This window comes from Myotis yumanensis, unplaced genomic scaffold, assembly GCF_028538775.1.
Source record: "Myotis yumanensis isolate MYYU_CA2020_CCGP unplaced genomic scaffold, mMyoYum1.0.hap1 SCAF_12, whole genome shotgun sequence".
Taxonomy (NCBI): domain Eukaryota; kingdom Metazoa; phylum Chordata; class Mammalia; order Chiroptera; family Vespertilionidae; genus Myotis; species Myotis yumanensis.
The window spans coordinates 2,208,559-2,231,008 of NW_027223763.1; the positions used below are offsets into that span (position 1 = coordinate 2,208,559).

The 22,450-nt window shown below is 65.4% G+C and overlaps 1 protein-coding gene and 1 non-coding gene across 2 annotated transcripts; one reads left to right on the forward strand and one right to left on the reverse strand.

Annotated features, from left to right (window-relative positions):
• Nucleotides 1-1,886: 1,886 nt before the first annotated feature.
• FAM163B (family with sequence similarity 163 member B) lies at nt 1,887-22,220 on the forward strand. Its single transcript, XM_070429990.1, has 3 exons — nt 1,887-2,172; nt 19,213-19,328; nt 19,944-22,220. The coding sequence occupies exons 2-3, from the start codon at nt 19,236-19,238 to the stop codon at nt 20,343-20,345; spliced, it is 495 nt and encodes a 164-aa protein (XP_070286091.1). The 5' UTR covers nt 1,887-2,172; nt 19,213-19,235; the 3' UTR covers nt 20,346-22,220.
• Nucleotides 18,143-18,272, reverse strand: LOC139021323 (small Cajal body-specific RNA 8). The gene has a single exon (XR_011473445.1). It is a non-coding gene; the product is annotated as a small Cajal body-specific RNA 8 (non-coding RNA).
• Nucleotides 22,221-22,450: the final 230 nt, after the last annotated feature.

Below are 22,450 nucleotides of genomic sequence, written 5' to 3' on the forward strand. Positions count from 1 at the left end.
TAATGGGGATTTTGACGGAAAATGTTGATTTACAGCGTTCCCGGGTACTGATTGGCTGGCTGGCGTCTCTCGCCCGGCTCTCGCTCTCCCCCCCCCCCTCCTCTCCTTATATGGAATTTCTGCTCACGTCGCCTTCGTTTTCCTGGGCTGGGAGAATGCGGGAGGTCTGGAAGGAGGGTGTTAGGCGCGAGGGTCTGGGAGGCAGTCCATCCCGAGTCTGGTCGGCTGCCCCTCAGCCGGACGTGATCCCCCGCACACCCGGCCCCGCCGGGGTCTGTCTCCTCGGATAGCTGAGGGGACCGGATGAGGCAGGGACAGCAGGGCTGTGGCCTCGTGCCTGGAACACGCCGGAGTGATGTTTATCAGGAGATCACTGCCTGGTGGAAGCGGACTGCGCACAGTTAGTGAGTCAGGCCCAGCCGCCACCTGACTTAATCATCTGCCTGGGAAAGGGAACGGAAGGAGGGCCCAGGGGCAGGTGAGGTGCTGCCTGGCCTGTGAGCAGGAGACTCCAGGGTCGAAGGGACCTGGATAACTCCCCCTCGATTGTGGCCCTCGCTAGGGGACCGCGCAGGGGAGGCAGCCGGCCGGACGCTGGCGTCTGTGTTTGGTTTGCGAGCACGCACCCTCGGGGCCCTGTGGTGTGGCTCCGAGCTGCTACCCTCTACCCTCAGCCCATCTGTAAGGACGGAGTGGACTCCGGGCATGTCGCTTTCCGCCCTCTGCCTGCCCTCAGTATTCCCAGCTTTAGAATGGGGGTGGGCACCAGGCTCTTCCTGCCGGGGGTCCAAGGGGGTTGTCAGAGAGAGCCGCAGGGTCAATAGGGGGGCATTCGTGGACACGTTCAACGCGCCAGGCCCGGGTCCCACTGCTTCACATGTTCTCACTCAGAGCCTTTTAAACCGTTTCTTAAAAATACGTTTTTATTGATTTCAGAGAGGGAGGGAGCGGGGGAGAGAGATAGAAACATCAGTGATGAGAGAGAATCATGGAGCGGCTGCCTCCTGCACGCCCCGCACTGGATTGAGCCCGCAACCCAGGCATGCGCCCTGCCCTGACCCGGAATCGAACCGAGACCTCCTGGTTCATGGGTTGGCGCTCAGCCACTGAGCCACACCGGCCAGGATAGAGCCTTTTACATTCCAGATCTTTCTCAGTCCAGGTTCTTGTGGCTGCAGCCTCCTGGGTGTCTGCAGGACAGGGGTCCCTCACTGCATCCGGGGGTCACTCACTCCTGTCAGGGGGCAAAGGACCTCGCGTTTAAAAACCTGTCCCTGGTACCAGCCCCCACGTGCTTCCCTGTGACTTCCTTCCCCATGGATGTCCCGCGTGGGTCCCCAGGCAGCCACCAAGCCCCAGCACCACCACCCCATGCCAGCCCAGGGCGGAACAGCTCTGCCTCTTCTCCGCCTGCTCTGTGGTTGCTAACCAAGCGACGGGGATGCCTGATAGAAGCGAGCACTTGGTGAGCCTCCTGCTGTGCCGGGCCCCTGGGCGTCGTTGAATTTCATGCTCCGACCAACCCTCAGGCTCTGCTATGGCGCATTGGAAACCCTCCGAGTGCGGGGCTGGCCCAGGGTCGCGCGGTGGCTAAGCGGCCGCAGGTTTAGCCAGTCTGACTCCACATCGCAGCCGGGGAACCCGAGCGCCAGGGAGGCGGGCGAGGAGCTGGGGCGGGCGGGGGGGGGGGGGGGGGGGGGGGGGGGAGGTCGCGCAGCCTCGGCCCCGCGCGGGGCGAGTCGTCAGCACCAGGGACAGCTCCCGGGCGGCACAGGCAGCCCCCGACGACGAAGGCGCGCGCGGGACAACGGCGCGCGCTCCCCGACCTGCTCGGACGCGCGCCTCCCCGCCTGCGCGCGCCCCGCGCCAGGGACTTGGCTGGAGCCGCGCGCTGCTCGCAGGGAGCCTGCCCGGGTGTCCGGAGCCGCGGGCGCAGCCGGAGCTGGCAGGGGGCTCCCGCTGGGCACACACTCGTCCCCGCCGGCCTCCGGGACCCCCACAGCGCCCGCCTCGCCCGTCCGCCCCAGCCGGCGCCGCAGCCCTGCCCGGGGCAGGAGCCGCCGTTTCTAGCGGTTCGCTGCCTGGGCTTCGCTGCCTGGGACGGAAGCCGGACAACCCGTCACGTGCACCCAAGTCCTCGCGGCCAGGGCAGCACCGTTCCCATGGTTTAAGGTAAGGACGGCGCGGGTGCGCGGGCTGTGGGGCGGGGGAGCAGAGGGTGCAGGCGGGGCAGCCCCCAGTCGGTGCCCACCTCACCTGAGAGCTCAGGGCAGCCTGCCAGGGGCTGCCTGGGCCAGCGCCACACGTCCCAGGTCGGGCTCCCTTCAAGTGCCCCCTGTCCAGGAGGCTGTGGACAGAGACCAAGATGGGCAGCGAGGACCTGAGGGAGAGGCCGGGCACCCACTGTGCCCAGGGACCCCCTCCTCATTCCTGCCGCCTGGCGATGAGGGACAGTGGGGAGGGAAAGTTTCCCAGAGCAGCCCGGCCCCCCCCTTCTCTCTGCTGCCAGGAGCCGAGCCCCTCCAGTGACCGGGCTGTGCCTTCTGCCAGGGGAGCCCCCGGGGGAGGGGGGCAGGGGGCCCCGCTTGGCAGAGGAGGAAACAGGTTGGGGAAGTTTGGTCACTTGCCCAAGGTCACACAGCCAGCAAGTGGCAGAGCTGGCCTCAGGCAGCACCCGCGGCCCCCTCCCGCCCACACGTGTCTGTGAGCTGAGGCTGTGGGGTGGGGAGCACCAGGCTGCCGTTGGGTTCCTCCCGCCAGGAATGAAAAGAACTCCAGACACCAAAAATCCAAACACAGGTGCCTTCCCCACTCCCGGCTCTGCCGGCTCACCCCACTCGGTGCCCTGTAGTCCGAGGCCAGGGCCTGTGGGAGCCTGCGTGGGCCTGCCCGTGGGCCTGGCTGCACGGCAAGGATCTCGGGGGGCAGGTTCGCTGACCCTCCCGGAGGGTCAGGGGCGTCCCGGGGGCCTCGGCCCCAGCAGTGATCCCCTGGGTGTTGCCAGGAAGCTGGCGCTCAGGAGAGCCAGAGGGGCCGCCCCGCCAGCCTCCACCCCCTGCCCCCCCCTCCTCGCTGCCCCAGCCAGGCCAGGCTCGTGGGGGTCCCAGGCCCCATGAGAACTTCCAACCTCCGGAAAGTTGGGGACTCGCTAGGAGAGCACAGCCACCGCCTTCCCATGCCCCCCCCCCCCCCTCCAGGCACTGAGGCGGGCCCAGCTGTCTTCTTACCTGAGCAGGTGGCACAGCACCTTCTGGGCCCGAGGAGGGGTGTCTACGCCTCAGGGCCCGGTGAGAGCTTTCTAACCAGCTCGGGTGCTGGGACCGTGAGAAAGCCAGCACCCCCGAGGCGGGGCCCAGGCAGCACGGGGTTTGTTCACCCGCATTCGGCCGTGGCCCTGCTGCGCACCTGCACGCCGGAGGGGAGGAGGGGACAGGTGATCCTGGTGACCCGGAGGCCGCCGAGTGCCCGTTCCCGCAGCTGAGTGTCCTCAGGGCTGACTGGTCTGGATTCCCCTGGAAAGCTCGGAAATGACTTCCTGAAGGGTCTGGGGGGTCTGGGCAGGATCCCCAGGATTCCCAGCCTCGGTGCCCCCGGATGCGTGGGGGTGGAGGGGTGGGGCCTCCCTGGAGCAGCTGCCCTCTTCTCAGAGCACCGGCCCCCGGGAGCGTCCAAGCTCCTCCACCTCTGTCCCCTCCAGTGGGGAGGGAACGGCTTCAGGCCCCAGACACCCGCAGCTGATGCCAGCACAGTCGTGGGCATGAGCAGGGCTCTGGGGACAGTGTGGGCACCGCTGGTGCCGCTGAGGGGTGCCCCCCTTTTCGTGCACCGTGCTGGGTGACCTTGCACAAGTCCCTCTCCCAGTGACGGTGGGTCACAGTATGTCCCCCTGGGCATATGGAGTGGGAGGGTGGTGTCGGAGGCGTGCAGTGGGGTCGTGAAACCGCGAACTGCAGGTGCAGGCTCTGGGTGAGCCACCCGGCCGGCCCGGCCGACCCAGGGGTTTCATGGCTCCAGGAGCCAGCCCCCCCAAAGGCCTCTGTGTCTCTGCCATGTGGGGGCTGCTCCACAGAGCAATGCAGCGAGATCCAGCGAGGATGACGACCGCGCTCAGGAGGGGCCGGGCGGGCGGAGCTGCGGGAGAGATTGATCCGTCTCAGTGAATTACAGCGGCTCCCGGGGGCTCCGGGCAGGAGGCTGGCGGGAGGGCGGGAGGCGGGGCAGCGTGGCAGCCGTGCTGGTCCTGTTCTCCGTGACCCCCAGCCCCCGCCACTGTCTCCCCACAGCCAGTTCCCATCTGTGCACCAGGAAAAAGGCAGTTTTGGGGGGGGATGTTCCCTGGGGCAGCCGCTCAGCCTCCACATGTGCAAAAACAGGGGTGCTCCTGCCTTCCCCATGGGCACAGGGCAGGCCAGAGACACCCGCCCAGTGGGGTGCCTGGCTTTGGTCCCGGGGGCCGTGGGGCTGGTTCCCTGCAGTGACTGGCCCTTTGGGTGTGCTCTGCAGGGGACTCGACGAGCCGCCTCGCCCACGAGGCCAGGCCTCCCCCCGGCCGAGCACAGAGGCTCCCCGCTGGGTGGACTCATCTGTCTGTTCAAAGCCCTTCGTTTCCTTTGGGATTGCCCCTCCCCCCCGACCCGGCTTCAGATGGGGGCTGCCTGAGGGGGGTGTGCTGCAGGGGGCACCTGGGGGAGGACTCAGGCTGAGTCGGGTTCCCAGCCTGGCATGGCTGCTTCGGGCTGTGGGACCCTGGGCTGCAGCTCCCGGGCTGTGAAATGGGGACTGTGGTCCTACTGTCTGGGGGCCCTGGAGGATTAAGAAACAATCTTGGGGAGAGCCCTGGGGCCTCAGGAGTGTGTGTGGGGGGGTCATACCAGGCAAGGCTTGCAGGCTGGTAGGGACGGGGACCACAGGCAGTGGGTTCTGGGAGGGACGGGCCAGATCTGGCCTCGGGAGATGGCCCCGGGCTGCAGCTGGAGGAGAGCAGGAGGGGGCGAGGCTGGAGGCAGGGAGGTCGGGAGGAGGCCGCTCCTGTCTGAGGGACACAGCGGGGCCCCACAGGAGGGGCCTGGCCTGGGCGGGGAGAGGGGAGCCAGTCCCTGCACCTCTGTGCTCGGCCTCCCCACTGGCGGGAGGCAGAAGCCGTGTGGGCCTGCTAGGAGGTCAGCTGGAGGCTGGTCCAGGCCTGGGCACGGGTCTCAGAACGAGCCAGGCTCTGGGGCTGTGGCCTCGCTGCCACCTCCCCCTGGCGGCTGGGACAGGTCAGCAGTGTGACCGAGTGGAGGAGGGCCCCGCAGCCTTTGGGGGGTCCAGAGCCACGGCTCTGTCCATGCTGTGTGCTCCCAGCCGGTTACTCAGCCTCTCTGGGCCTCGGGTTCTTCGTGCGTTAATGACAATAACAGCATCCGCCGTGGGATTGCCAGCTGGCCGGCCGCGGAGGGGAGCCCCGCACGCTGAGCCAGCCCCTGTTGGGGGGCACTTCCTGGCTTGGCCCAGTGGCCTGGGGCCGCCCCAGACAAGCAGGTACCCCCACAGCGTGGGACCACCCGGCTCCCCGACCGCCGCCTGCATCTCAGCGCTTCCCAACCAGCCGGGTCCCCGGTTTCTGCCTCAATGTCAGGCGACCCTCTCGGCTGGCCCGGCCTGGCGCTGGCCTGGGGTCGGGCCCTGGGTCCCCAGACAGAGAGTGGTCCTCTGACTTGTTATTATTATTGTTATTATTGTTGTGGTTATTCGCTGTGTGTAGGTGCACAGACAGCGTGAGAGTCAGTCGGCCACAGGCTGGCTACTCCGGGGTGGGCTGCGGCCCGGCAGGCGGCGCCCTGGGAACCGGCCGGGGGTGCAGGTTCCCGGCCCCGCCACCCCCTCAGCCTGACGGGCTCCGGGCTGCGTCCTGCACTCCGTGAGGTTGGAGACCCTCTTCCTGGAAACAGGCCCGACACGAAGCAGAGGCAGGGCTGCCGCGGGGCCAGGCAGTGGGCGCCGCCTCCATCGCGCTTACACCTTTAATCCGTGCCCGTGGCGCTTTCAGAGGTTTACGGGCTCCTAACACCACGAGGGCGCGCTGGCTGTAGGAGACACGGCGCGAGCCAGGGGTGCTGTTCCCCACGGAGCAGGTGCCTCCGTGGGGAACAGCCCCGCAGCTCCGGATTCGGGGGAAGGTCCCTGGAGGTGGGGTTGGAGCCAAGCCCGGGGCGGGAGCGGCCGGTGTTTCTGCCATCGCTGGGGTGCGGGCCGCGGGCCGCTGGCTTTGGCTGATCGCCAGTGGCCCCTGAAGATGCCCCCGCCGTTGCCACCTCCCTGCTCCCTGGGAGGTGGGGGACCCGGCAGGGCCTTCCTGGGCTCTCATGGCCTTTGAGGCCCAACCCGTGTTGTGCTGGAGGCTGGTTTCCCCGGGGGTGGCCCTCACTCCATCCGGGGGTCCCCCCTGCCAGGCTTATAAAGGCTCCCCCGCCCCCACTCCAGAACCCGCTCCGCCTGCTGGCCCTGCCTCGGCTCACCAGCTCGCCAGACGGGGCTGCAGCCCCCCGCACCCCCTCGTGTGGGCTCCCAGTCTTCTGCTGGAGTGATGGCGCGAGGCCGGAACCAGGCTGGCCTCCCTGGGGACGGGGAGGACGCAGCGGGACCCAGTGTGGGGGGGGCGGGGGGGCAGCCAGAGAGCATCTTTATTTTTTTAAATATGTTTATTGATTTCAGAGAGGAAGGGAGAAGGGGAGAGAGATAGAAGCATCAATGATGAGAGAATCGTTGATCGGCTGCCTCCTGCACGCCCCACACGGGGAATCAAGCCCACAACCCAGGCATTGCCCTGACCAGGAATTGAACCCGTGACCTCTTGGTTCATGGGTCGATGCCTGAACATCCGGGAAACTTCCCTGAGACAAAATAAAGATGCTCATTTGTCCGGTTCAAAGGCAAGCGCCTGGCCCAGGCCCTTGCTCCCCGAGGGGGGACCTCCCGTCCCCGCCGACCACGGCTCCCGGGCCCAGCAGACCCGAGGGCTGAGGGCAGGGACCACACCCAGGGCCGGGCCCACAGGCCTCTCCAGCAGATTCTCCCCTCGGCGCCGAGAGCTCCCGCCTCCGAGAGGCCTGCTTCCGGGGCAGGACGGGGCGGGGGGGGGGCGGGGGGGGGGGGGGACAGCGAGAGTCCACGCGGCACCGGGACCGCCGCCCCGCCGCTCCCGCTTCTGGCCTCACCTGGGCTCCGAGCTCAGCTCACACACACTCACTGCAGAGGCGCTGGCTCCGGGCGAACCATTTACAAAATTAAAAATATCGGGACTCGAATCCCAGCTCACGGAGCTGCCCACACGAGAGCTCCTCTAATTACTAAGCAGGTTTCTATTGAGATGGAACTTTCTGTTTGGCGACGTGGTGGCCTGAATAATCGCTTCTGTGGGCGACGTTATTGCCCCTGCGCCGTGCCTTGTTTTCTCCGCGCGCCCTTCCTTCTGGAAGCTTCGCCCCCTGAGCAGGAGACTCGAGGGCAGGGGAGGGGGAGGGCGAGGAAGCGGGAGGCGTGGGGGAGGCGAAGGCAGGGCCAGGGGAGGCAGCAGAACGGACAGGCTCCGGCTGAGGACCCCAGGGCGGCCCAGCCCCCGACGACTCCTCCCTGTGCCCTAGTGTCCGGGCCACAGCTGCGGGGTGGGGGGCATGAGGACTCATCACTCATGGAGGACCCGGACGCCGGGTACTAGCGTGATGCAGGGACCGGGGCCTGTGGGGTGGCCCGAGTGGAGGCCGGGGTCCCTGCTGGCCCGTGCAGCGGGCGGTTGATATGCGCCTACAACCCGTCCCGCTGAGGCTGGACCCAGGCCCCCCTGGGTGGAACCGACGCTGTTCACCACCACCCCCAACTCACCTCTCCCCTCCCTGCCCGGCGTGTGTGCTTCTGGAACACTCTGAGACCCGCCCCCTGCGGGCATCCCGCCCAAAAGACCCCCCGGGCTAGTGCCCCCCAGGAAGAGTCCTGACCCCGGTCACCTCCCGGGAAGTCAGCCCGTGACGCCCTCGGCCCTGTGGACGCAGCTTGTGGCTCGCCCCAGGGGTCTCCGTCTGCAGCACGACGGCTGGGGGCACCTGGTGACTCTGTTCAGTGCTGAGCCCCGCCCTGGCACCGCGCCTGGCACACGGGGCACTTGGCGGGTGTTTGTCAGAGTCTGCCGTTCTGCAGGCGGCCCCTCCTGCCGCGGACATGGTGCCTCTACCCGCTTCTCCCTGGACAGACCCACAGTCAGGGTCTCCCCTCCCGACAGCCAGAACCTCCTCGGGGAGGGGCTCCGAGGGCTCCAGCGTGGCAGGCGGCCCGGGAGGCGGCGGGTCCTTCTCCAGCTGCAGGGATGGCACCGTCAGGGCGGCTCCCGGCTCCTGGCCGGGCCTCGGGGGGTTCGCCCGCCATTCTTCATCGCCAGGAGGACCAGGTTTGAAAAGATTGTTTAATCTGCAAGACGCCTTTCAACAACACGTCCACAGTCTCTTAAAAATGGCCGAGCCCAGTAAAAAGAAGTAAATTGAGATAAAACAAATGGTTTCAGGCGGCGTCCCCGCTGGCAACCCAGGCCACCCCACGCTGCTCAGGCGGCTGAGTGCCCAGAAGTGTCCGGTGCTGATGCCGGATCAGCGGCAGGAGAGCCTCGCCGAGAGCGGGGCGTGGGGGGGACCTGTGTGAGCTCCCCACCCCCACCCCCACCCCCACCCCCACTGCGGGGTGGTCCCCCTAGGCCCTTGGGACAACCAGCTGCTTGATTCACCTTTGCCCCCGTCATCCGCTCTTCATTCACGTTGGCAACACACATGCTCACATGCACACATTCCGCACACACACACACTCCCGCACACACACATACACATACATTCCCACACACACATTACTGCGCGCCACACACAGGACACTCCCCCACACACAGATACTCCCCCACACACAGACACTCCCCCCACACACAGATACTCCCCCACACACAGACACTCCCCCCACACACAGACACTCCCCCACACACAGATACTCCCCCCACACACAGACAACTCCCCCCACACACAGACACTCCCCCACACACAGATACTCCCCCCACACACAGACACTCCCCCACAAACACACATTCCCGCACACACACGCACACAGACGCTCACACACACACATTCCCGCACACATACTCGCATGCACACATATATGCACTCATGTACATGCGTGCGCACACATGTCCATATATGCATGCGTGGACACACACATACACACACAGCTCTGGGTGAGGGGCGGCTGCCTGAATTTGACAGGTCTGCCCCTTTCCCGCTCTGCCGTCTGCGTCTCCAGTCGGGGCGGGGTTCCGGGTCCCCGTGCGTGCTGGCAGCCTCAGGTGGCGACACAGGAAGGAGTCCCGGGACCTGGCAAGGTGCCAGCAGCCGGGTTTTCACTCACTGACCCGCCGGTTCCTGTGACCCCCCCCCGGTCCTCAGGGCTCGCCTGTGAACGGGGCAAGGACTCCTGTCTTGTTTTTCTTTTTCTTGTTAATCGTCACCCGAGGATGTTGTCCAGCTGATTTCAGGGAGAGTGGAAGGGAGAGGGAGGCAGAGGGAAACTTCAATGTGAGGGAAACACATCGATGGGTTGCCTCCTGCACGTGCCCCACCAGGGCCCAGGCCCGGGAGGAGCCTGCCACCGAGGTACGTGCCCTTGACCGGAATCGAACCCGGGACCCTCTGGTCCCCAGGTCGACGCTCTAGCCACTGAGCCCAACCGGCCAGGGCAAGGACTCCTGTCTTCCCCAACTCACAGGGCGGCTCACTCCGGGGAGATGCTGCAGCCCCCCGAAACTCAGTGTAAACGGAGCTATAAAGACACCACGTTATGCTGAGCAGCCACTGAAACCAGCCCTCGGGACCAGGGCAGAGGCGGCCGCCGGGCCTCGCTCTCGGTCCCCTCTCCCGCCTCCGGCCCCCGCAGCCGGGCGCCCGGCTCAGCATCAACTGTCCCAGCGCCCTCATCCGCTGGCTAAGGAGAGCGCACCCTCCTCACCTCCGCACATGCAGCTTCTCCAGCTGTAGCCATGGAAACTGCCTGTTACCGTGTGAGCAGCGGAAAACGTGCGTATTTTTGGCGTGTTGTTTTTTAACTCAGCACACGACTTCTCTTTGGCTTCCGCGCGCCCTGTGGAGATAATAGGGGAGGGCAGGAGCCAGGTCGTCAGCAGCCCCTGCCTTTCACCCCCACTCCCTGCGCCCACGCCTCAGGGCTGGGGTGCCCAGTAGCAGAGCCCCTGAAGGGCCGCTGCCCCCTCAACCTGGGCCTCCCCCTCCCCCCCAGCCCCCCCCGCCCCCTCCCCCCCCCCCCCCCCCCCCGCCATGAGCAGAGGACTTCCCACACGGCTCCCCAGCCCACCACTCAGGTTGACCCAAACTCAAGGAGGAAATGGGAAAATTGTGCTGCAACAGTGGATCCAGACAGCCTGCTTGGCCTGGCCTGGCGCTGGGCCGGGGGCCCCGTCCCCAGACTCTGCAGCCAAAACAGGGAGACGGTGCTCACGCTGCTCTTTATTCACCGACGTTGTGGGAGGGTTTTCTGCCGACAGAAGACGCCGCCCTGCTGCCTCCCGGCTGCCAGTGTTTCCCGGCAGAGTCTGCAGTCACTTTTGTCTTGGACCCTCTGCATGTTCTGTGTCCATTTTTTCTGCTTTTAAGACTTTCTTCTTATTATTCGTTTTAAACAACTCGACTAGCGCGTCCCTCGGTGTCGTTTTCTTGGTTTTCTGTGGCGTTGGTGGGTCACTGAGGGTTTTGGGGTCTGTGCGTCTGTAGTTTTCATCCGGTCTGGGATATGCTCAGCCGGTATTTCTTCAAGTGCTTTTCTGCACCCCCTTCCTTTGTGGGTCCCAGCCACACACCCCCGTCAGCCCTCGAGGTTCACCACATCTCACCGAGCTCTGCTGACTAATTGACACCTCACTTCTTTTCCGTGTCATGTTACATGGCTCCTATCGCTCTAAGTTCCCTGTCTTTCCCTCTGCAGTATCCGGTTTGACGTTCATCTTGTCCAGTGTATTTCGTCTTAGACCTCGTAGCTTTTTTCCCTCCTTGTCTCCAGAAATTTGGTTTTGTTCTTTTTAACATCTGCTATGTTTCTCCTTACGGTGCCCGGGTTTTCCCTCTTGTGATTGAACATGTGAGCGGACAGGTGTGACTGTTGTAACGTCCTCGTGTGCCCAGTCCTGTCCCGTGGCCCGTGAGGGTCCCAGCTCGGCGCCGGGGTGCGGACGCGTTCAGTAAACGCACTTCCCCGGCCCCCGCGCGTCCTGGCGCCTCCCAGTCCCTGAAGCTGGACCGGGAGCTGCGCTCGCATCTCGGAGAGGAAGTTGCAAAGAAAAAACGTTAAGTCGAGCGGCAGAAAGCTCTTAAAAACCCCAGTCGAGGGAGAGACAGGCCCGCCCTCCACGCACCTGGGCTGGGGCTCACGGGCTCTCCACACACGCCCACCCCCCACCTGCCCAGGAAACGGGGGATGGGCGGGTGCAGGACCCTCTTCCCCATGATCAGGGGTTCAGGGCGGGGGCTTGTCCAATGAATCCCCACCCGATTCCATCTGCGCGTATTGGGGCCCCTGTGTCCTGGCACTGTCCTGCCTCCTGGTGGCGGGAGGGCTACAGGAACATGGCACACACCAGGCTTGCCTTCACGGGGCTTGCCGTCTGACCCGTCCTTCCCGCGTCCAGGCAAGGTGGGGCGGGGAGAGAGAAGGCGTCAGCTTTGGGTGGCACCAGCCAAGCTCGCCCCTGCTCCCCACTTGTGACCGTGCGGCCCAGGAACAGCTCTCGGTGGAGCTGGCAGGGACGCGTGCTGGGTGGGTTGTCTCCCTCGTCTAGTCTCGGTTCGCCCCTAGAATGTGGGGGTGGGGTCATCGTGCCGAGGTGTGTGTGAGCCCCTCACACTGGGCGTGGGGAGTGTGGGCCGCCTCTCAGCAGGTGGCCGCCTGTGGAAGTCATCCCTCACGCGGGAGTCAGGGCTAGCACGGGCACCGCCGCTCTTATTAACCCCGACATGTTGAAATGACGCCCGGAGAAAGGAGGGGCCCCGCTCCCCATCACACCAGCCTCCAACCCACCCCCGCTGCCCAGCTCCGCCTGGGTCCATCCAGCTGGAAATCCTGTCTATTCCCCGACGGCTCACAGGCCCTGTGGTTCACTCACTCACGGTGCGCACCAAGCACCCACTGTGCGCGCCAAGCACCCACCGTGCGCGCCAAGCACCCACCGTGCGCGCCAAGCACCCACTGTTGCGCCCTGCTCTGGGCGGGCAGCGGGGCAGGGCGGTGAGCTACAGGCGCTGACCCCAGGGGCTCTCAGTGGGGCTCTGGGGAGAGCGTCCGGAAGGCCCTAGAACCCTGGAACTGAACGGAATTGAACGGCAGAATGGCCCAGCCCCGCGTGCTTTCTGGATCCCGAAATGTGAGCAGCTCCTCAAGTAGAGTGGGTCACAGAGGGGGCCGCCCGGCATCTGAATGTGCCAGCCCCCAGCCCCCAGCCCCACCCCACCCGGTGGCACCGACCCCCCTGCTCCGGGCGGGCACTTGGCCTTGGAACAGGGGCCGCAGGCCTGGCTGGCTGAGCTGGGCTGAGGACGAGCCGCAGGCAGACACTCCAGGAGGCCTGGGAACGGCCTCTGGGGCCCGGGCCCCCTCCCCCCTCCCCCAGCCCCAGCCCCCTCTCCCAGCCCCCTCCCAGCCCCAGCCCCTAGCCCCAGCCCCCTCTCCCAGCCCCAGCCCCAGCCCCAGCCCCAGCCCAGCTGGGCTCTGGATAACATCGCGCCCAGCCCAGCCCAGCCGCCCAGCCTTCGGTCTGTTTATTACCAGCCCCGGACCCCGGGAGCCGCAGAGCGTGAAATGAGGAACAAATGTGGGGCCGGTCTAGACAGGAACTCGCGCCGGGGCTCGGCTTCAGGTAGCGGGGGGCTCAGCACCAGACACGTGTGCCCGTGGGGGAGAGGCCCCCGCGAGACACGGAGGCAGCGGACCTGGCCCGCAAGCAGCAGCGTGGCAGCTGCGGCGCCCTGCCTCGGTTTCCCCGGCTCGGGGGCAGGGTCCCGCTGGGATCCCCGAGGCCTGAGCTTGTGTGGTTTCCCAGGCCCCCCGCATTCTGGGCCGGCGGGGGTCGCTGCGCTAGATGAGCCCCCGAGGCCCGGCCAGTGCGGAGGGGCAGGGCTTGGTGACCACGGAGACAGAGCCTGGCGAAGCGGCTGTGGCCCCTGCACTGAGCGAGGCGCTGAGGAGGGCGGGAGGGGGGCTGTGGGGCTCCCTCCTGAGGTCCGCGAGGCAGGGAGGGTGGCCCGAGCTCAGGAACAGAACAAATAGAGTCGGAAAGTACACGCAGGACCCGCGGTCCAGATGGCGGCCGGCAGGGTCTTCTGCCCGGGAGGGGCCCCGGGGAGGCAGGTGGAGGGCGGGGCGTCTGGCTGGGCTGCCAGGTGCTTCCTGCCCCCCCACCCCCCACCCCCACCCCCAGCACCACCCCAGTGGGTCCTCCTGTGCAGCAGACAACTGGAGTTCGCAATGCAGCTCCCTCCCCCCACCAGGAGACACAGGGCTATCAGAAGGGGCCTTAGCCTACGGGGGGGGGGGGGGGGGGGGGGGGGGCCACAGAGGACCCATCTCACACCCCGTCCTGTAAATATCCTGGGAGGGGACAGGGAAGCAGAGCCGTTTATTAAGCTTTAAAACCAGTTATGGTCCCAGGGGCCCCATTAGCAATTCGGCGAGACACTTGCCAAATTGTCTTCTTGGCTGGCAGCGTGGCAGGCGGCCTCCACCAGGCTGTCACCGGGCCTGCCCGCATCTCTCTGCCTCCCAGCCTTTGCCTTCCAGGATGGCTCAGATGCCGCCGCCTCCAGGAAGCCCCCCAGCTCTCCCAATGCAGTGCCACCCTCTCCAGCTCGGAGTCTCCAAGCCCGGCTTCCCTCTCGGCTCCCGGGCAAGCAGGCACCCAGTGTTGGCAGCCCGTCCCCCCTCTGCCCAGTCTGGGGGTGCCCTCCTGATTTAGTGCTCGGATCCGCAGCGTTTTACATTCGTGATCCTCAAGCTTTGTCACACGTCTGTCACGCAGACCCTTCGTGGGCGAGCCCTTCAAGTCCTGAGCTGTAGGAATTGGCTGTCTGCTCCCTGCCATGCCCGTGTACAGATAAGGAAACTGAGGCCCAGAGAGAGGCCTCGGACCCAGGGCGTTCCCCCACCTGTCTGTCCGCTTAGGATTGTCACCTCGGTGTCCAACTGAGCAGAGCCCCCTGGGCACAGGAAGGAGGTCTGAAAGGCCCGGCGAGGGCAGCAGGCTGTGGGAGTTGGGCAAAGGGCCTCTGGCCACTGTTTGTCCACTGACTCACTGTACAAAGTCACGAATGAACCACCCCTCCCGCCCCCTGCACTGGCTCCGCTTCCCCCTGACCCCACTCAGGGCTGCAAGGCATGGCTCCTCCCAGCACTGTCTCCTTGACATTTGTGCTGGGTGTTCAATCAGTCCAGGAGGTCTTCCTGGAGGAGGGGGCACGTTCTGGGCCCTGATGTCAGGGTCGGCCCTGGCAAGGCAGGGGGAAGGGCATCCTGGAGGCGGGTACAGCAGGCAGAGGGGGTGGCGGGAGGGTGGCGCCTCTGGAGGGCATGCTGCTCTCAGGCTGTCTGGAGTTGACTGTGGACTGACGTCAGGCTGGGTACGCGCGTCTGCTGGCCGGGCCGGGGCCGGGCTGGCGCCTGCGGCGGGCGTCACTGCCCTGGGCGTGCGTGTATCTGCGGAGCGAGGCTGAGACGCTCCAGCTGGACGGGCCGGGTGTCGGAGCCGTGGGCAGCTGCTGACAGCGCCGGGCGCCTGGCCGAGCCTGCACCGCCCCGCCAGGCCGCCAGGCTGCCTGTGCGGAGACCCCCCTCCCCAGAGCCGGGCAGGGGCCTCCGCCCCAGACTCTGCCAGTGCCCGCAGGGAGCTGACACGGGGTTTAACCCGGGGGGAACACAGATGTTAACAGTGGCGATGAGCACAGGGTCCGCTGTCTGGCGGGATCCTGGACCGTGTCCCCGTGTTCCTGACGAGGTGGGAACTGAGACGCAGAGACACCCTGCTCCACAGCAGAGCCGGGCTGGTTCTGGGGGTCCCGCCGGGGCATCGGGGAAGGCGCTGCACCCCGGCACAGCCTCTGATCCCTGCGTGGCCCTGGTTTCTGTCGAGCTCAGCGAGTCCTCTTGTCGGTGAAGTGGGGCCGTGATGATCTTTTTGGGGGTAAATAGCAGAAGCGCCTCGAGGTGACTGTCACAAGGGTGCTCTGCAGACTCGGGGAGGGAAGCAGAACCCCAGGAGTCAGGAGCACAGGCAGCCTGGCTTTCTTGGGTCCCCTGTGTCCCTCCTTCCCGTTCCTGGCCCAGCACCTCTGGCCTCCACATGCGGCTGCAGCCAGAGCCCATGTCTGCACCCGCGTCAGGTGGCCAGCAGGGACTTGCGTCCAGGGCGCAGTGTCACCTCCGAGCCTGGGGTGCACGTCCGCCCTGACCTCGGGGAGCCGTGGCTAGATGGGCGGCAGCCAGGTGCATGGCTCAGGGACAAGACATGGAGGGGTGCTGGGCTGGCACCCCAAACCCATCAGCTGCACCCCTACAAAGAGGGCGTGGGGTGTGGGTGTGACATGCAGCAGAGGCGTGGGCCCATCAGGGGGAGCACATCCTGCCCCCAGGCGTGATGGTGACCGCAGATCCGGCCTTGACCCCGACCCGGCAGCTTCCTGGGCCCCACACCCCAGGGGTTGGTGGGAAGCCTCAGAGGGGGGGACCTGCCTGACAGGGAGGGTGCCCGCTGGGCCCGGCGGCCCTGGGCTTCCGTGGCAGGCCATGGCACGCGTGGCTCTCGGCTGGGATGGGACCGTTGGCGGGAGTGAGCCTGGGTGTGGCTGGTCCCTGGGAGTGGCTCCACCCTTCTCTGAGCCTCTGCCTCCTCCCGTGCAGTCGAGGCCCCAATGCCTGTTCTGCCCCCCACAGCTGCCCGAGGACCAGGGAGGGGTGCCTGGGGGGTCATTCTGCTGCCAGAGTCAGGCCGAGGTGCGTGTGGTGCCCTGAGCCCCGCAGACGGGAGGGTGCACACCGGGCCCAGTGCCCCCCCCCGGCGCCTGCTCTGCTCTGCCTCCCCCTCAGCGAAGAGCAGAGACCGCGTCTGGACAGCAGGCCTGCCCCCCCACCCCCCAGCGTCCCCCGCCGGCCGCTTCATCCCACACCCAGCTCCTGGACCGGCCGCGTCAGGCTGCACCCTCGGCGGGGCCGGCAGGCCAGCTGGCCTCAGCCGCCCCAGGGGCCGAGGCAGGTCTGCCCGGCAGGGCGCCCAGGAATGCGGGGGTCCCGGCTCCCGCTGTCCATCTGTGTGGCCTGCGCTGTGGGTCAGGCTGTCTGGCCGGCCCGTCTGTCTGCATGTGGAGCTGTCTGTGGGTCTGGCCGCCTTGTCTAATCACTCTGCGTCTGTCTAGGCCTGCCTGCATGCCTGTCTGTCTGTCTGTCAGAGGTCTGGTTCCTGACCCAGCTTTGCCTCTGATGCACAGCGTTGCCTGGCAACACCTTCCACCTCAGTTCACATCTGTGTCCCCCTCCATCTGCACCCAGGGTCCCGGGCGTCCTGCCCGGCCGAGCTCCCTCCCAGGCCACCTGACCCTGGCAGATGGGTCTGCAGGATCTACTACCCCCCACCCCGACCTCCCACACACCTTCCCTGCACCCCCGCCCACTCGGGCTCAGCCCCCCGCCTCCCGCCCCCAGACAGGACTCTCTGAGCAAACCCGTCTGTCAGTGATCCTCACACATTCCCGGGGGAGGGGGACTCGGCCGGGTTCCAGCGAGTCCCTGGCAGGGTTCGTCCAGACCTTGCACACGTGCAGCCACGGAGCCCTTCATTGCACATTCCCGCCGTCACCCGCAGTGGGAAGTCGCGGGGATGCCCGCCGTGGGGCCTGGCCGGGGACGGGCTCCCCCACGCGCGGCCGCTGTGGGAAGCAGCAGGGGGGACCTGCAGGGACCCCAGGGAGACCTGAGTATCAGGGAAGACGGGGTCGCTCCAGGACAGACCACCAGGTGAGGGAGCGGCCGTGCGGAGAGATTATGGGGAATGCTGCCTTTGCTTAAAAGGGGGAAGGAAATAGGTATTTTCCTACATTTTCCAAGTACATTTTTATTGATTTCAGAGAAAGAGAGAGATAGAAACTTCAATGATGAGCGAGAATCATCACTCGGCTGCCTCCTGCACGCCCCCCACTGGGCATGGAGCCTGCAACCCGGGCCTGTGCCCTGACTGGGAATTGAACCGTGACCTCCTGGTTCATAGGTCGACGCTCAACCACTGAGCCACGCCGGCCGGGCAATTTCCCTATATTTTTAGAAAGAAGCAATGGAAGGACCAACCCAGAATCCAGTAAAATCACCCTCTGGGCCGAGCTGGGGCCGGTGGAGGGGAGGGGAGGGGAGGTCGGGAGGGCGGGGTGGGGTGGGCAGGTTTGGGAGCAAGACCTGCCTGAACGCACCTGGCTGTGCTCCTGACTCTGGAATCAGATGTTTCCTACGACTGGAAATAAAAACAAAACCGACGTTTGAAAAGAGAGCTACACAGAATAAAAGGGAGGGGCACCAGGTTGGTGGGAACACACTGGTGAGAACTATTTCAAGTGACTTTGGAATAACGTTTACTCTCCATCCCCAAGGGGGCAAGGACAGCAGCCTCCAAAAAGCAAATAAATATCAGACTCCCCTCCGCGGACTTGTTAGCAAACACGCTGGCCTGGCCACGTGGTTTTTATTATTCTGCTAGAGGCCCGATGCATGAAATTCATGCACTGGGCGAGGGTCGGGGGGGTCCCTCAGCCTGACCTGTGACCTCTCACAGTCTGGGAGCCCTTGCCTAAGCCGTCAGTTGGACGTCCTTAGCGCTGCTGCGGAGGCGGGAGAGGCTCCTGCCACTGCTGCTACGCTCGCCAGCCATGAGCCTGGCTTCTGGCTGAGTGGTGCTCCCCCCTGTGGGAGTGCACTGACCACCAGGGGGCAGCTCCTGCATTTGAGCATCTGCCCCCTGGTGGTCAGTGTGCGTCATAGCAACCGGTCGTTTGGCCGTTCAGTTGATTTGCATATTAGCTTCTTTTTTTTTTTTTTTTTTTTTTTAAACTGTCTGCCCCGTATCTGTCCGTTACGATTTCACTTAATTCGTCCCGGTCATCAAAAGGCAGTTTATTCTAGGGAGGTATGGTGACAATTAGAGCAGTACTTAGCCCAATTTGTGTATCAGCCTCCCAAACATATTAGCTTTTTATTATATAGGATTATATAGGATGTAATGGGAAAATGCAAATAAGTGGTGAAGTGTGTGCCCTTAGGAAAGAGGATTGTTACCACAAGTCACAGAGAATCCACCTTTAACAAGTGAAAACTCCCCATTTTAAGTGGAAACACCAGTGGGACTCATGTCTTATTTTTCTCTTCCTAAGAAATAATTTAAAAAAATATTTCTGCCCTGGCCAGTGTGGCTCTGTGGATAGAGCGTCGGCCTGCACACTGCAGGGTCTCGGGTTCGATTCCTGGTCAAGGGCAGGTACCTGGGTTGCAGGTTCAATCCCCAGTGACCGGGTTGCCTTCAGGAGGCAACCAATTAACTACCAAAAAAAATGCTTTTTAAAACATGGGCTTAGAATAGTTTTTGAGTGTAAACCTAACGGTCAAAAAGGGATAGGTTTGGTTTTGAGAAAGAAGGTTCTGGAAATGGGCTGCACCAACAGCACTGAGCTCGCAACTGGCGAAGGCGGCACGTTTTGTGCGACGTGTCCTTTATCACAGGGAAGAGTCGGAAAGAAAAGGGGTCGGGTACGTGACCCCGTGGGGTAGGGATATTGCAGAAGAACAGGCAACGCTACGAGACAGACAAGGGAGCCCTCGTCGGTGAAAGAGCGGCCTTTCAAGCCACGTGTTCGGCTGGGCTGCGTGCGGGTCCGTGTGAGAACGCACGCGCCGCGCAGCCCGGCTGGAAGGGCGCCATCCACTGTGAGCGAGAGCGCGGGGCCGAGCGCTAAAACGCCGGGACCACGGCGGCCCCAGCCCCAGGAGCCGGGCTGGCCGGCATCCCCGCCCGCAGGGTGGGAACCGGGGCTGGAGCGGGAGGCCTCCCCTGCCGCGCGTGCACGCCCTGGGGTACCTGACCCCCCTTTCCGCCCTGGGTGAGCCTCGCTGTGTGTGCTGCAGGCTGTGGATGGAGAAGGGGGCGGATGACAGCCGGGACCGTGGTCATCACCGGGGGCATCTTGGCGACTGTGATTCTGCTGTGCATCATCGCGGTTCTGTGCTACTGCCGACTGCAGGTACCGGGGGCCGGGGGAGGGGCGCAGGGGGAAGCCCGGGGGGGCCCTGCGGGGGTGGGAGCCCCCCCACACATGCCGGGGCCCAGGAGGGGGGAAGAGTCAGGTCTGGAACAAAGTGCAAAGCAGACAGCCCTGCCCTGACTCTGCCTCTCACACAGAGGCTCAGAGAGGGTGAGGGACTTAGCCCACGGCACACAGCCAGCCCGGGGAGGGCAGAGGTGAGCGCTGGGGCCCTGCTCTCCCTTCCCCACCCGCACTCGGGCAGTCTGGGGGTTTTGGGGGGGGGGAGTGTGTCTTTCTCAGGAAGGAGGGGAAGCCATGTGCAGGCCAGGTCAGCACACCCCGGTGCTCATGAACTAGGCTGAGGCCAGAGCCCTGGTGCCTCGGTTTCCCCACCTGCACCACGGAGGTGCTAACTGCCTCTGCCTCCGGTTGCTGTGCCGAAGAACTGAGCAAACCCCTCCGTGCAGAGGTCAGAGTGCCCGCCCTGAGGGAGCTCCCGTGACGGGTGGCGTGGGGACGGGGTCCGGGCCCTCCCGCCTGGCCGCCTTCCCTGTGCGCGGGGAGAGGCGGGGGGCGGGGGGAGCCCCGCGCTCAGCAGCCCTCTGCCCGCAGTACTACTGCTGCAAGAAGGAGGGGTCTGAGGAGGACGAGGAGGAGCCGGACTTCGACCCGCACCCGGGCCTGCCCCCGCTGCACTCCAACCGCAACCTGGTGCTGACCAACGGGCCCGCGCTCTACCCCGCCGCCGCCGCCTCCTTCGGCCAGAAGTCCCCGCAGGCCCGCGCCCTCTGCCGCAGCTGCTCCCACTTCGAGCCGCCCACCTTCTTCCTGCAGGAGCCCGAGGACGAGGGCGTGCGCAACGGCGGCGAGCGCGTGGCCTACAGGGCCATCAGCCAGGAGGACATGGAGCTGCCGCCCGCCGCCTTCGGGGGCCTGCAGCCGCTCAACCCCAACCGTCTCTCGGCCATGCGGGAGGCCTTCGCGCGGAGCCGCAGCATCAGCACCGACGTCTGAGCCGCCCCCCTCCCCGTCCCTCCACCCCCCACCCCTCCACGCCCCTCCTGCCCACCCCGCAGGCCCCGGGACCATGGAGGGGTCCCCACGGCCCGCCCGCCTGGCCCCAGGCCTGGCCCCGCCTTCCTCGCGTCCCTGCCATCGCGCGGCCCCACCCACAGGGGGGTCAGGGGCTCAGTGCAGGGACAAGGCCGGTGGCCGCTGGCAGGGCCCGCGGGCCAGGCCGCGGCTGGAAGGGAGGCGGGCGTGATGCTGCGTAGGCGAGCCACAGCCTCCGGGTATCATGAGAGTGGCCTCTGTCTCAGCCCAGCCGCCTGGCCGGCCCTGCCGCTCCCCCCTCCGCCTCAGTCTACCCGCCTAGTCCGGATGGGGCGGCCGCGGGGACCCGGGCCTGCCGCCAGCCTTCCCTGGCAGTTCTGGACCAACTCCTCTCGCCCTCCAACCAGAAGGGGGAGGCTCTCTCCTCCCCCCACGCCCCTGGCTTCAAGTGCCAGGCGGCCGACACCAGCTCAGCGGCTCTTTCTGCAGACCCCCTAGAAGGGCAGTCTCAGGGGCGGCCGGCCTCAGGGATGCAGTCCCAACTGGCTTTTTAAAAAAATAATATATTTTTATTGATTTCAGGGAGGTAGGGAGAGGGAGAGAGAGAAACAGCAATGATGAGAGGGAATCATGGATCGGCTGCCTGCTGCACGCCCCACACTGGAGATCGAGCCCACACCCCGGGCCTGTGCCCCGACCGGGAATCGAACCCTGACCTCCTGGGTCATAGGTCGACGCTCAACCACTGAGCCACCCGGCCAGGCACCAACGGGCTTTTTGATGAAAGTGAGCGAGCGGCTTTGTCCCGCCCGCCTGCTTCGGGAGCGTCTTCTCTAAAACGCAGCCCACTCCTCAGCCCCCACGCGGTGGGTGGGCAGAGCCGGGAGGCCCACTGACTCCCCAGTGAGACCTGACACCGGCCCTCCCGTCCTGGGCCTCCGCCTCCAGGGGCCCTTCCAGCCGCAGTCCCGGGAGACAGACCGCCTCTCGCTGCCCCGTTTCTCCGGAGGATCTGGGAGCGAGGCAGGCCCTGTGTGAAGACGCCAGCTGAGCCCACTCCCCACCTCGCTCCTGGCTGGGCTGGGGGTCTCCCCGGGAGCCCCCTCTCAGCTCCCTCTCCCCGGCTGGGGAAGCGATGCCTGAGGCCACCTGGGGAAATGCCCCAACTCCAGGGCGCCCGCCGGGGGACGCTGCTCCTCACCCGGCACTGGCAGCGCCTTCTCTCCCACCTGCCGCCCTGCGCCCAGGGCTCTCTCTGCTCCTGGAACCCCAGGGTGGGGGGGCCCCCCGTCTACCGAGGAGGATAAACCGAGATACCCCCCTCCCCGGCCTTCCTACAAGACCAGCCTGTGCGGGCAGTGACCATCCCTGAGCCACGCCGTCCGAGCAGCTCGTACTCGGGAGTGCGGCGTTGAGACAGCCGGAAGGGGCAGGTGCGGAGTTAGCGAAGACTGACTTGTTTTTTTCATATATTTTTATTGATTTCAGAGAGGGAGGGAGAGGGGGAGAGGGAGAAACATCCATGATGAGAGAGAATCATTGAGCGGCTGCCTCCTGCACGCCCCCACTGGGGATTAAGCCTGCAACCTGGGCGTGTGCCCTGACCCGGAATTGAAACGTGACCTCCTGGTTCATAGGTCGATGCTCAACCACTGAGCCACACCAGCCGGGCAAGACTATTTTTAGCATTCTCGATTTCCCCTCTTCTTCCTTTCTCCTCCTGCCTCAGTTCAGACACTCCAGACTTCCCAGAGCGCCCCCACATCCCCTCCCTTTGTGGAGCCCCACACCCTTGTTTCCGATGCATTAGCTTGGGGGGGGGCGGGGGGAGGGGGCGGGGGGAGGGGGCGAGGGCCAGGAGGAGCGCTTCCTGTCCTGTTTTCCTCTGTCCTGCGCTCGGTCTGCCCTCTGTGGATTCAGAGGCCAGTGTGGAATGAGAAGCACCACCCATGTGTGTTCCCTCGGCTCCGCTGTGGGGCCCTGGGCAGAGCGGAAAGCCAATAAACCCGACTTCAGCACAGCTCGCTGTCGCCTGCAGTGCGCCCTCTCGGGAGCTTTGTGGGGGA

Coding starts and splice junctions, on each gene's coding strand:
- FAM163B (XM_070429990.1), top strand. CDS start 19,236: ATGACAGCCGGGACCGTGGTCATCACCGGGGGCATCTTGGCGACTGTG. Junction 19,329..19,943: donor TGTGCTACTGCCGACTGCAG/GTACCGGGGGCC, acceptor CTCTGCCCGCAG/TACTACTGCTGCAAGAAGGA.